The sequence below is a fragment of the Ornithodoros turicata genome, chromosome 6, assembly GCF_037126465.1.
Source record: "Ornithodoros turicata isolate Travis chromosome 6, ASM3712646v1, whole genome shotgun sequence".
Lineage (NCBI taxonomy): Eukaryota > Metazoa > Arthropoda > Arachnida > Ixodida > Argasidae > Ornithodoros > Ornithodoros turicata.
The window spans coordinates 36,031,614-36,046,340 of NC_088206.1; the positions used below are offsets into that span (position 1 = coordinate 36,031,614).

Here is a 14,727-nt window from a genome sequence, read left to right on the forward strand (position 1 = left end):
GTTGATATAATTAAACTTCCCCGTACTAGTGAAATGCCTGGCTATTCTTTCTCTAATTGTTCTCTGCACGTGTTCACAGGAGGCCGCTTTCATTCCGCTTTGCGTGCTATAGTGATTTAGTAGCGACTGAAAATACTGACGAACGGGGGAACCCCAAAATTCGCTTCCGCGATCCGTGAGCAAATTCTTCGGAATTCCGTGACGGAAAACTCGTTGGAAAGCTTTCTTTACGTCTTGCGGGCGCTTTGTGCGAATGGGGACCATGTACAGGTACCTCGATAGTGTATCTATGACCATTAAGATGTACCTGAAGCCCTTGTTAAATTTCTGATATTTACGCATATCCAGGTCTGCCTAATATAAATCCCACACGTGAGTTGCGATGATGGAGCGTCGCTTAAATTTTTTCTTCACTGGCTTGTGAAGGGTGTAAGCATCTTCTTTTTTCAGCTGTTCGGCGGATTCTGCGCGTGTGAGCTTGTGATAACGTCGGTACCCATCTACTCCACCTAACCCTTTCTCCTTGATCTTTCTATAGGGCCCCATATTTGCTCCAGCGAGCAACGCGGTGTATTTTCAGAGCGCTTATAATTTTCGATACTTTTTTGTACCAGCTGGGTTTCTTGATGAGCGCGCTACGATGTGCTAAGTAGCTCACGAGAGCCACAATGTTTGAGCGATTGATTCGCTTCTCTCTATATACTAGTACATTATCCGCCTGCCAGGTGAAAACTTTCTTCAATTCTTTTAGCACAGATTTCGCGCGTGCTTTATCAACGCCGGAGGGTAGAAGATTAAAATCGAATTGATTGGGTTCCGGTTCGGGCTCCGAATGGACAGGTTCCGGGGGAGGAGGAGGAGGAGGTTGATAGTGAGCGCGCTTCAGCAAGTAATAGAGGGCTTCCAGTATTTTGCCCACTTTTACATCATCCGAATCGTTAGATTTCAGAACTTCACCTATTTCCATTCTATGAGCTATGACCGATGGCTTTGGATATCGCTCGCCCGGCGACTCCCGCCACGACACTTGATAGCCGTGAGAGGAGAAGTGGAAGTATGGGAATGAGACCACCTCGTTGTCCCCTAATATATTTCTTCAACTGCCTGGGGCACTTATGAAGTGACTTGTAAGCGAGGAAGCGGAGGATTTTTTTGTGTTTCTTCAGGTTTTTATGAAGTTCCGTCGAAAGTGGGATATTTCCACGTAGAATGTTCAGACAGATTTCCGAAAGGATTTGAATGTCGTCGCAGCTGAGCTCTTTAAGTAACTCTGCGCGGTGCGTCGGTTTGCTGGCAGCCAATACTTTTGAGGAGCGTGAGATGTCTTCTAAGATTGGTCTAAACAGGAACTGCCGGACGTGCGGTAAAATACCCGTTCACAGGCTACGAGAGGGAGGTGTTTGCGCGTGCAGATCCACAACTAAATAACTGTGCGCCTTCTCCGTCGCCTGGTTATATGCGTCAAGAAAATAGGACAGCCCCTGTTTGCCGAACACCTGACGTCCGAAGGTTTCGATCTGTTGTACGGACCGAGCGTTCCGGAACAATACGATATAACTGGCGTTCAGCGATATCATTCGAAAAGCGGCGTTGTGATAGAACAAGGCTTGTGTGATCAGGATCACGGACACATTCTTATGGTGGCTACCACGCACAAACAGCGACTCTACCTCCGATAGAACCCCATTTTCCGTGATTTGATCGTCACTAACTACGAGAGTGGGATATCGCTCATCCCAATCTGCGGGTATCCTGTCCATAAACTCCACGCCGTCGAAATCCTTTTCCCAGCCGGCTGCATACTTTCGTACGTAGAGTATCTTCTGCGGTGGAACGCTAAATAACTCGGGGTATTTTCATCCGTAGCTCCTAGCGCGATTGATGATCGTCTCCATGACTCTTATTTCTTCCTGACATAGTTCCTGAAGCTCGCGCAGTGATTGCTCCCTGTAAGCCGACAGGTACTCGTCCAAGATTTCGCGTATGATGTCCCGCAACTTGTTTGCGGTGATACGGGAGCGCAATATGTGGCAGTACATCTCGATGAAGTTCTCTCGCTCGTGTGACGCCTCGAAGCGGAATCGCGCGGAGTTGATGCACCTGAGTCGCGCCCTCCGGTGGCACGAGGTAAGTTTGGACGTATGAGATAGAGACACCCAATTGGGTTAGAACCATCTGAAGCCACCGCCGAGCGATCCGCGCACCATCTGGCGGCCGCCGGTGAAGGCTATGTTCAGTAGGCCACCCGCTAGCCATTATGGCACGGGCCAATCGGCATGAAGAGATGGGTAAGTTTGAACATCTGAGATAAAGCCACAGCGGGGTCGCCGCCATCCGGTGGGCGCTAATGAAGGCTATGTTCAGCGGGCTTAGTCAGTGGGCCTGGAACGGGCCAATCGGTGGCGGCGGCCAATCAGAGGGCTTAGAAAATGTGGAGAGTGATCAGTAGGCTTGGAATGGACCAATCAGCGGAGCCGGTTAATTAGCATAACAGGGGGGCGGAGCTGTGCTCAGCGATACCCTATGTGCCTCTGTGCTACCCTAAGAACAATGTTGTGCAAGGTTAAGTGCTAAGAAACAGGACGGATTACCGTAGAAACTAACAGTTGAGTGGCAAGTCCCATGGCGGTGAATTCTCAGTATCACTCAGGATGGAGTTTCCATGGTTCTGTTTTCGTGGAGCTGGAAAAACAGTAATCAAAACGCTCAGTTTTAGCGCAACCCATCCATCACTGTCGATAATTCCACAGACAAGGCGCACTAAGACTGTTCTAACTGAGGTTAGAACGGGCTCCTTTCTTTTCTCCATTCACTGCTTTGGGTGGAGGTCAGGGGGGAACGATCTCGAATGGGTGCCCATGGCCTGCGATGAAATTCACCTGATAGTTAAATGACGGAACTCGAATGTATGCCAAAGACACTGAAAATATATACAGACACAAGGAACCCGATACATAACAAGCGAACAAGCAACACTATCAGTTAGGCGCACTGGAACACAAGTGATAAGACCGGGCAAGTTCATCCCTTTTACGAAGGGAATTCTGCTTTTCACGACTACAGACGTACCTACCTACAGACTTGAAATCTGTTGAACAGCTCTTTCTAATGGCAAAATGAATATACTTAGAGTGCGGGTACTTCGTTTTCTTGTCTTTGAGAACACGGAAACTTCTCCACGGCCGTACACTCTAAGAAAAAAAGGTTGAAAATGGGTAGAAATGCCACTCCCGACCTACTTTTTCTCGCCCAGTCGAAGGTCGAAGTACTGCATTTCTGCCCATCCACTGACCTGACTCCCTTTTAGGGGTCAGTAGTCTTGAACACACAGCCAAGGATAATGGTGGTAGTGAACAGTTGCGTGGGGTTAGGCGTGTTTCACTTCCGTCTCACTCCTTTTTCCCTTACGGAAGGGGCTTAGGTTTGCCAGTGTTGTGTATGTTGGGAGGCAGCGTCGGTTTTTGTACTTCAGGAATTCGGAAGAAACTTGCAACGTACATTCATTGATGGTAGTGTGTATTAATACTCTCGTGCGAGGAAGGTAGAGCATCCCTTTTAGACCGGACGAGTTACAGCTTTTGTGTCTTAGGTAATATTTAGAAATATTGAGTGTTATATTGAACTTTTTTCGCTTTTTGTGCATCAAAGTCTATGTTGCGGATTTCTTGGACGTGGTAGTAGCGGCGAAAAGTATGGAACTGTTAAACCCTGTTAAACCGATACTATTTTCCTCATTATTGATGTATCTTGGCATAGCGACATCACCGACCGGTACCATTTCATAACAATGTACTAGCATTTAGTGCTAGGCCGGTATCGGTGGGTCAGTTTCAGTGTGTACACCTTCTGGTACCAAAATCGCAAATACACACCCGGACTAGGTCGCGAATAACGTTTTGGCAGTGTACACGTCAATCCGTGAGATACTTTTAATACGGGGTGCTGTGCAATGAGATTTCATCGCTCGTTAAAAGAGCCTCAGAAACGTTCACTGTACGGTAATGAGAGTGCATTGTTTCCGTTTCTTCGACAACGCACGTATTGTAGCTGTCCTCTGATAAATGTGGTAAAATGCAATAAAAAGAAAGAAAGAATGATTCTAATCAATTCAGAATCTATGTACAAGTGTTCCCATCTGAAAGGAGGACGTCAATATGTCCTGGTCAGCACCCCATGACTTGTTACAGAGAATTTCCAGTAAATCCATGGACTTTATACACTTAACCTTCAAGCTTTGGATATGAGTTTTGAAAGCAAGCTTGGAGTCGAATATGATGCCAAGAAATTTGCATTCCGATTTTACAAGGATATCTTGCCCATTAAGTTTGAGCGTGGGTTGCGGAAATGCTCCTCTCATTCTCACAAAGTGGATACACACTGTTTTCTCGGCAGAGCATTTAAACCCGTTTAGTGAAGACCATTCGACCATTTTATTTATGCAGAGCTGCATCTGTCGTTCACATCTTGACAAGCTTGCCGAACAACAAGATATTTGGATGTCATCCACATACAGAGAGTATATGGAGGGTGGGATGACACTGGCTATAGAGTTAATATTGACCAGGAATAATGTGACGCTTAGTACAGATCCCCGCGGAACACCGTTCTCCTGCATGAACGAACAGGATAATGCAGTTCCCAGCTGAACTTTGAATATTATGTATTGAAGAAAATCGGCAATGCATTTAAAAAGACGACCCCTTATACCCAAGGAATAGAGGTCCTGCAAGATATCGTATCGCCATGTGGTGTCATATGCTTTTTCCGTGTAAAAAAACTGACAAAGAGTGCTGCTTCTTGGCAAAAGCTTCACTAATAGTTCTTTCAAGACGAATGAGGTGATTCAGTGTGGAACACCCCATTCGAAAACCACATTGGAATTCAGATATGCAATTATTTGTTTCTAGAAGAAGGTTCAGTCGGTTGTTTACAATTTGCTCAAAAGTGTTACCACGGTCCCTTGATAGCTTTCTGGTCATGCACCCCATCAAAAAGTTGGCCTAGGAACAACGGGTGCCGCGTGGCGCCGCCGCGATCGGAACCCGGTAGAAGCTCGCGCTCGGGCCAGTCATGGGGAACGGCAGATGCAGTGTTCTTTTTGCGCTTTTCCAAACATCCTACAAGAAAATTAGTTGTTGCGATGGCTTCCTGCTACGTTGCAGCAGCTATAATGCGAATAATCGTTTTCTGTTCGACTTATCGCTCGATCGTTTATGCGGAAAGCTGCTGCCGACCACTTCGAGTGGCACGGATAGGTTGTCGCGAGTCTCCTATCTTCAAACCCTCAACCGGAGATTCTGGCGCCGTTTATGTGCATTGCCCGGCAATAAGGTGATCAGTACTTTATTTAGCGCGTAGAGGACCTTCTACAGTTAATCGCAGACAGTTACTGCGCCCATGACGGCGTACTAACTGACGCGATCGACCGACCGCAATCACACCAGTCTCTTTCACGTGGTACCAGATGAGTTGACTTACTCTCAATTGTTGCCATGAAGCTGATGAAGACAAAAGTATATTTTCTAAAAGGATCTCGACTGACTCAGACATGTCACGAAATTTAGCCACTGTATCCTTGTCGTTCATCTCTTGTTTTAGTCATCTCGTGCCGACCTCATTTCTTTTCCGAGACTGTAAGGAACTGCCATGTGTTCGACATGCTTGCGTGAATCAATCTTGAGCAGCATTTTTATCCTGCCATGCTAAACAACTTTAATAATGCGTACTTTATTTAGCACGTAGAGGACGATCTGTTGATGGCGACTACACGATTATTGCACCAGTTAACATCCCCTGGAAGCCAAATCAGCTCAAAAGCCCCAGTTGCTTGAGCAATTTTCTTTAAAGGGACTATGAAATGATTTTTTCTCGTTTTCATCAGAAAGTAAACCTTTTTCTGAGTCTAGAACCAAAATTTTACCTTCATCACGCGAGGAGTATTCTCGGGAGCGAATTTAAACGGAGAGGCGAAGGAAGGACAGCTGGCGCCGCGCCGTGGCGAGCTGCCGAGCGGAGACACAGCGGGCAACTTGACGGGACCACGGCCGGCTCGGCAACACGTCATGGTGACGTGATGCCGAGCCGAAGGAGCCCGCCAGGAGCATGCGCCGTAGGGTCCCGCGTATGCGTTCATCGGGATTGGAAATCTCCATGACGGCAGCTTCCTCGCGATGGTCCCAGTCTGTCGCAGTCACATCCTGTGGTTTTCGTCGACACGCCGACACGATGTTGGATAGTTGGTTGCCCCAATTTTCGTCAATATTCGCCTGGTATCCAATGTCTCATGCTTCCCAGTGACGAGACGGACAGCTTTTGATGCGACGAAGCAATTGGACCGCCGGAGTGGAAAAACGATGTGGTGCCATCGACAGCTCGTGTTTTGAGCGGACATTTGCACGATCGAATTTACGAAGGGTACGCTGAATCTCTTCAACGTACTGGATAACGAGCTCAGTGTCGTCTGAATCAAGGTGTAGCAACCTGTCCACACCGGGGAAAGATCCACCTAAACGGCGCAAAGGTGTGAGTATTTTTCGTTATTGGGGCTACCAAAGGCCTCTCAGTCCGTGTGGTTCTCATCTGCGTGACTCTGAACCTTGCCGCCGCTTACGGCACAGAGAGAGTAAAAAAAAGAAAATAGAAGTTATCGAATCTAGTCCCTAAACTCAGGTGGTGCACTGTTGATAAAAGTATAATTCGTTTAGAATGATCTTAGAAACCATACTTCAACAGAATATTTATGTAATATGTTGAACATACGTATCCGTTCTTTTCTCTTCACTCAGCTGCTTTCATGTTCACCGGTGACTTCCTCACCGGAGCCTGAAACCCCTTAGGTGAGACAGCATGATCATTGTAACCCACTATTCAAACCAAATGCTGTGCACCCTCTTTCTAGATTCCTCTTTTCAGATTCCCCTTTAGTGCAGTGTCTTGCCTATCATTCGGGCTCAGTATATTGTTCACAAGTTTTTTTTTTTTACCTTTCTTGTCATTTGATTTACAGTTTGCTTTATCATGTGCACAAATATGATATTGAGGGGGACATTTTCTTGTTTACACTTCTTATCTTATAATCATTCACCGGAACTGGAGTTGTATACTGTGTTATTTTCGTCTCTCAAATTAGGGCAGCCCATGTGTATGGCAGCTGAAGTCTTTCACCAGGGTAACATGCCAGGACAACTCCAGCAAGTGCTCTGCAGGTCACCTCTAAATTAAAGGAACCTACCTTTGATGCACTATGTCCTCATGAGATGTTGTTCCTGCTACAACTCTGCGCTTTGTTTCACATTACCAAAAAATAATCCTACCAACCATTATCATACCGGTGTACTGCTGTGTTCGACCAGTTCAACTTGCTCTGGGCATCCTGCAAGGCCGTGCAGCTACTTCAGCCCTTATTTGCTGGTAACACTGGTGCCAATACAGTTGTTAGATGAGGTGTGACAGTGTAAAATAGAACATATCCTGTGTTCTATTAAAAATAAAAATTATGCATGTATAGCATATAATGTGTATATGTAGATGTTAGGTCTTAGTTATTGTACTATTCGAGCTAAATGTCGACATTTCAGCTGTTTGAGCCTGATGCCCTCGTCCTTGACGCACATACAAGTGTGCCCACACCCTCGGAGGAGCCTGGGTCATTCCACGCCAAATGATCCAAAGGTCCTGCTCAACCCCCCGCACTTCTGGACAAAAAAAATATCGTACATACCCTATGGTATTAATAGACATTTCCCAAAGTTTGACTTGGGAATATTGAGCCCCTGTGATTTTACGCGGGGTCAAAGTTTTCGGTAAGCACGAAAACCATCGTATGCGTGAAATAATCGGGCGGGTGCATCGCTCGCGCTACACGCATAATTATGGTGCTGAAACAGATGTCTGGGTTCGGAAAATGTGCTGAAGAAGAAATTTTTGGGAAATTTCAACTTTTAGTGCCCTAAAACTCCCCGTTTAAAACTCGGCGCTTTTTCTTGCGACTTTGCGTTCTTTTAAATATACTTTACATAACAGCTGGAATCCTCGAAAACTTTGCGACCGTTCACGAGGTCCCATTCTACAAGCCAGCTGGTTTTCAAAGCCGTCAATGCAGTAGTTTTTGCCATAGTACACCTTAAACCTGGCGATTTTCGCAAAGTTTGACGTGTTTACGGCCAATTTTGAACAGGAAGCGGTCCTCATAGAACAATCATTTGGTATACATTTGGCAAAGGAAACCCTCAGCCAAAACATATAAAAAAACTAAAGAGGTACTTTTTGATAAGCGCGAGAAAAAAAAATTCGCTGAACGTACTACGCGGAGGCGCACGCACTCTCCGGTGAAGGGAGAGCGTTGGTGAGCATCGCGTGCCAGGTGCGCTGCAACGCGACAGCACAGATACGCCGCAGCTTGTCAAACGATGCCAAAAACAATAATTTGGACTTGTGGGCACCAGTCTAGTGCATGCACAAACTACTGCCAATGTCGCGACAGGTAAGGAAACTGCCTCCACCAGTATAGCAACGCGAGTGGATACTTTGCATTACAAACCCGACCGAAACATATAGCCGCGTAAAAGCACTTTTACTTACACCTTCCTCTTATCGTTTTCATACGAGTTGTGCAAAAACAAACGTCTGTAACACAAATGAATGGTTGTGCTCAGCATACTAGCACAGCGAAGGCGCTCAAGATTATGTCCAGTAGCAGATGCAGTAGAAGGCGGCTCCGCGTTTCTAGCAGGTTTTTGAACACCCGGGATACCCGATGGATGTTGTCTTCACGGTGATTTCAGTGCGGCTAACGGGTTCGAAGCAGCGATACGTCCTTATTTCAGGTACGGCCCTTGCGCTGTCGTAGCGGTTCTTCAACGCCCCTTGCTGCCGCATTACCTGTTCCTCCAGCACCCAGATCGATATAATGGCGTCGAGATTTGCCTCTGCCCAGCTGTACAGATCCACGGATCTCAGTATGTGACCTTCCAAGGGCCTCTGAATGCTGGCTTTAGCAGCAAGCCTCTTCAGAGTCCCAGCTTCATCGCAGGGCTCTTTTCCACGTGAGGTCGCATAGAAGTGCCATGATGCACTTATGCTGAAATCCGAGTAGTGATGACAGAGGTTGACGAAACATTTTTTTGTTTTTGTATTGTGAACCTGCGCCGTCCGTGAAGTAGTGAAGTTTATTGACATGGGGATAGTCTGCTCTTATTCTGCGTGTTAGCTCTGTCTGAAAGGTACAGACAACGGCATTATCGTGCCGTAAGCAATCTGATATCACAACGAATGTACGGTGACGCAAGTTCATTTCACCAGGGAAGCGATTGTAAAATACCATCGAATGAATGGTGGCCTGTCCGTGATCCCAATATAAAGATTGCGGAGTGTACTGTACGACAAAGCTGTAGTTTTCGGCAAAATCTATTAGGATGACACCTTCTTCAGGAGGGAGCGAATCTTTTAGATTCCGAAGGAACTCTGATTGTTGCTTTGCCGCGCCAGTGGTGGTATTTCAGTGATTCCAATTTATGCGTCAAGTGATCGACAAAGTCGTCCCGACAGGGACTTTTCTGTCAGCCACAGAGCATTAAAGTGTATTACACGTATGTTGGGATTTGCACCCCAGAGAGGAGATTTGTATCTCCTCTAGAACCGCTATCTCCAAAAGGTTCCCATCTTCTATATCTTTGCCTTTTACAAGCGGAATAAAGTGGCGGCATATGCGAAGTTGACTAACGTGCAGAGCCTGTGGCATGCTGCCACCTGCACCTGTCTACTGTCTCCAAAAGCAGGCAACTGTCAATGGAGGACCAGGATAACAACCCTTTTCCACTGATAAATTTTCAACTTTGTAGACTACGTATATGATGCACACAACACTGGGACGTCATCTTGGGTTCCTTGCGCATACTGGAGTACTGAGCAGGACCATTTATTTTTGTTGCAGACGTTTTGCTTTTGTACAACACGTATGAAAACGATAAGAGGAAGGTGTAAGTAAAAGTACTTTTACGCGGCTATACGTTTCGATCGGGTTTGTAATGCAAAGTATCCACTCGCTATACTGGTGGAGGCAGCTTCCTTACCTGTCGCGACATTGGCAGTAGTTTGTGCATGCACTAGACTGGTGCCCACAAGTCCAAATTATTGTTGTTGGCATCGTTTGACAAGCTGCGGCGTATCTGTGCTGTCGCGTTGCAGCGCGCCTGGCCCGCGATGCTCACCAACGCTCTCCCTTCACCGGAGAGTGCGTGCGCCTCCGCGTAGTACGTTCAGCGAATTTTTTTTTTCTAGCGCTTATCAAAAAGTACCTCTTTAGTTTTTTTATATGTTTTGGCTGAGTGTTTCCTTTACCAAATGTATACCAAATGACTGTTCTATGACGACCGCTTCCTTTTCAAAACTGGCCGTAAAAACGTCAAACTTTGCGAAAATCGCCAGGTTTAAGGTGTGCTGTGGCAAAAAACTTTCTGCACTGACGGCTTTGAAAACCAGCTGGCTTGTAGAATGGCGCCTCATGAACGGCCGCAAAGTTTCCAAGGATTCCAGCTGTTACGTAAAGTATATTTAAAAACTCGCAAAGTCGCAAGCAAAAGCGCCGATAACCGGGGCGTTTTAGGGCACTCAAAATTGATATTTCCCAAAAATGTCTCCTTCAGCATATTTTTCGAACCCAATCGTCTGTTTCAGCACCATAATTATGCGTATAACGCGAGCGATGCACCCGCCCGATTACTTCAAGCATACTATGGTTTTCGTGCTTACCGAAAACTTTGACCCCGCGTAAAATGACAGGGGCTGAATATTCACCGGTAAAATTTTTGAAAATGTCTATTAATACCATAGGGTATCCACGATAATTTTTTGGTCGAGAAGTGCGGAGGGTCGAGCAGGACCTTTCGATCATTTGGCGTGGAATGACCCAAGTACCCACGTTTCATCTTTTCTAGGATTAGCCTCATTTACCTAACCTCATGGTTGGGAGATAACTACTCTCAGGTTGTAACACACAAGCAGACGAACACAACAGAATTCTCAAGGTGTTTAAAAACATTAAAGTTTGCAATATAGCAGTCCTCGAAAATGGTCGTGCGTAAGCCAGAAAGTGCCGGAAAAATAGCTGATTCTCTAGTGCGCACTTTCTGAATTACATTGCGGTCTTCACAGACGTCGCTGACACCGTGGAACACTCATGTGTCACCGAGGTACACTGTCTGTGCTGTCTGTCATCAAATATACTGGAGTACCTGACGATGTTCCGATCGAGAGGCGACTGCGAGTCTTGGCTCTTGCTTTCCTAGGAGCATAGAGGAAACAGACTACCACCAAACAGGTTTGATTCTGAATATATATTCAACTCATATCTTGTGTCTTGCGACGAAAGTGTTATTGTGATGTCTATAACTTGCTAACCTTGTACCATGTCGCCATGCATAAGCTATTCTGTACCTGTACTTGCACTCCTGCTGGGGCCCTTGATGGCCCGCAGTATCTTGTAAATAAAAATAAATAAATAGATGAAGCACATCTGCGAACTCCATACTTCCCCGAATGTTACGCAGCATTCAGTCTACGCTGTGACTCCGCGATGTCCGTGTTACCAGACGACGTGTACGACATCTCGTGAAGTGCGCTGTGCTGACACTGAGCCACCAGCGGCATGGCAGAGTGGGCGTCAGCTCGTTGGTGGTAGCTAAGGTCGTGCGTAAGATGGAAGTAGGTGGGTAGGTCTAACTTAGACCGTCTAAGTCGTGCGTAAGGTGGTGGGTTGGAATCCTACCACCGACTGTGCTGTCTGAGGTTCTTCTTGGGGTTTCCGGCAGACTCTCCAGACGAATTCCGGCACAGTTCTCTCTGAAGTTGGCCCAGGACACAGACCAACCCTCTGTTCCCCACTCCTTCCTGCATTCCTCTCTATCTGCCCACGTCTCTACGCCGTTTGTAGCCACAGTCGCGTCGTGGCGCTAACAAGGAATCAAAGAGAAGCGAGGGAGTTTTAGCACTTCGGGAGCACTCTACGAAAGCTACACAATAAAAGAAGCTGTCAGATCCAAGATCAGCATCGTAATGTCAGCCGCTTCAAAGGAATCAGGTGCTTGGCTTATCTGTTTTTTTTTTTTTTGGAACTGTTCTCCTAAACACCTTCCAATGTGCCAAATCTCTTCAAATCCTTCTAAATATCCCTACTGAACCGGAGCTACGATAAAGAAACCTCTCCAAGCAGCGCGATGCGACCTGGTTACACACTGGACCCAAAAGTGCATTAAAGAAATGCTCTCGCATTTAATAGCGAAACGGCTTCAAGGGAGCTTCCTGGTGTCTTGGAATCGGCGATTCGGTGAGGACAAGTCGTAATCATCTTCCCTCATCCCTTCTGCCGTCTCAGCTTACATACTCTGCTTTAAAGCCTCTGCTGGCCACGGCCATTCTCTGCTTAGGGAAGAGTAGGCAAAACAGTGAAATGGCTTCAAAGGGAGCTCTCTCCGCTATAAAACTATCACCCTGGAGTACTGGTAGACGTTTGTCCGTCAACAGATGACCTGGCCAGGAGTGGGAGCCTTCAAAATAACGTCGCGCTGTCGAGTCTCCAAAAGGGCCATGGTCACTCCAGGGATGCACACAGACAAAGAGGATATTCGTAAAAGTACGTCTGGTCTGTTCAATGGCCGCATATGGAGAACCTATTTAGTACGCCCAGTACGTTTCGCAAAGTTACATTCAAAACGTGACCCTTTTGTCAGAGTTTGGCGTTTTCTCAGGCTGTTTTGGAAATGAATCTGTCGACGGAGAACAGTCAAAAGGTAATGAGACGACAGACGAGAGGTTGAAATAAAAGTTAAAAGACAAACTCTCGTCTGTCGTCTCATTACCGTTTGACTGTTCTCCGTCGACAGATTCATTTCCAAAACTGACTGAGAAAACGCCAAACTCTGACAAAAGGGCCACGTTTTGAATGTAACTTTGCGAAACAAACTGGGCACACGCCCTTTAAAACACGATTCTTTGGTCTATGCGTTGTCACTACACAAGAATTTCTCTAGCTTCCCTCGTTGTCTGCAGTGTATTTTTCTAAATCTTAAACATGTGAGGAATAGTGGCGCAACATTAGTCTTTTAACGGGTTAAAAATAAAAACTGATGGAGAAAGAAATTACTTTTGGTATATAGTTGGGATTTGATTATCTCATACTGGGCCATAAACATGTGCCCAGCTGAAAAAGTCCTCCTCCTGGGCTCCCCCCTTCGTAGTACCGTTTTCGTGTTTCTCGTAAACTTCCACCCCGCATAGATCGAGAGCGGTTCAAATTTCTCTGTAGGACTGCGGGGAATGAGGGGGCCTATTGATAGCACAAGGTATACATGATAATTTTTGGTAACCCAACTGCCCGGGATCGAGTAGGACCATTGGATCGTTTGGCATGGAATGACCCAGCTGTCAATCGAACAAAGTAATAAAAGATGTATTGGAAACACAAAAAACACAGCCGTCATGAAATGAGTGTGAATTTTGGTACTTCCGAAAGTATGAAAAAGTACTGGTCCTTATGACTTGCCAACACTTCAAGCCTGTCATACTGCCTGTATGTTAGGCACAAGTATCATGATATTTATTGATATTTTCCATTTACCACTTTGTATTAGCATCGGTGTGCTTGCACAATTGATGGGAAGGTGCAAGTGTGCTACAATGTACACATTTTGAAGTGCATTTACTTCAAGTATTCAGGAATGTACATTTTGGAGGAGCATTAGAATTGCTGGAAACCTTGCGTAATCAATCTGTCAGAACGTAATATTTTTGCTGAATGGTTCCCTAAGGGTGAGCAATTCAGTTTACAAAAACAAAAACATGCTGCACTGTGCAGATACGTTGGACGCGAATAAGGATCACTGTTTGAGTACTCCATTGCGTCTGTCTCTCTCTCAATGAGTTGTGCAGTTTCTAACCTCTCTTTCGCTCTAGAAGTATGCCATGATAATTGTATTTGTGCAAGAATGTCGTTTCTTTTTGGATAACCAGGAACAGAAAATTTACGGATGTTGCTTTCACTACTCCTTTAAATTGGTACTTGGGTTTAGGTCCTTCAAGTAATTCCCCGCGTCAACTTTTCAGGTCCTGATCTGCAGCTCTTTACGTGGGCAATACTTCTATCAAATAATACATTTTCCATGTCTGCTTTCATGAGTTTCCTTCACCCATAGCTATGGTACATAACTGTGGAGTACACGATAATCTTTCCTTGCAGGAGGCTACTATAGCAGGCAACTTAATAAGCACCTCCGAATCTTGGTATTGAACAACGTGTTATGGTATGCCGCAAACCAGAAGACTTGTAATATGCATGATCCATCCGATCAAATGCATTGGCTTCAAAAACAACTTGAAGATGCACGTTCCTCGCAGCAAAAGGTAAGACTCCACTCGTTGAGAAGACACAATGCAAAGGGTTGATGTTTTCAAGTGGGCATCCTTGAGAAATTGTACCGTAGAAGCGTAAGAGTCTGTGGTGAATGGTGGTTGTTACTCGGTAGTCGAGGAAGGCTCTGAAATGTATCTGTAACAGCTTCAGCTGAACAGCTTCAAGTGGTGCAGGCCAGTGACGGGCAAAATGCCTTGAAATTTAACTTGAAGACAATTACCAAGTGCCTGGGATCATTGGCACTTGGTCAAAGTACGATATTGCATTGCAATCGCGTTGTAGCAATAGCATTGCAACAAACGAAAGGGGTCCCTGCGCTGTGA

General features: G+C 45.9%; 1 protein-coding gene across 1 annotated transcript in view; it reads left to right on the forward strand.

Annotated features, from left to right (window-relative positions):
* The window catches only part of LOC135396543 (acid sphingomyelinase-like phosphodiesterase 3b), a 248,546-nt gene that overhangs the window by 98,537 nt on the left and 135,282 nt on the right, over positions 1-14,727 (forward strand). Inside the window, exon 3 of the mRNA XM_064627580.1 lies at positions 14,231-14,394. Coding sequence (XP_064483650.1) covers positions 14,231-14,394 — 164 coding nt within the window. The remainder of the gene's footprint in view (positions 1-14,230; positions 14,395-14,727) is intronic.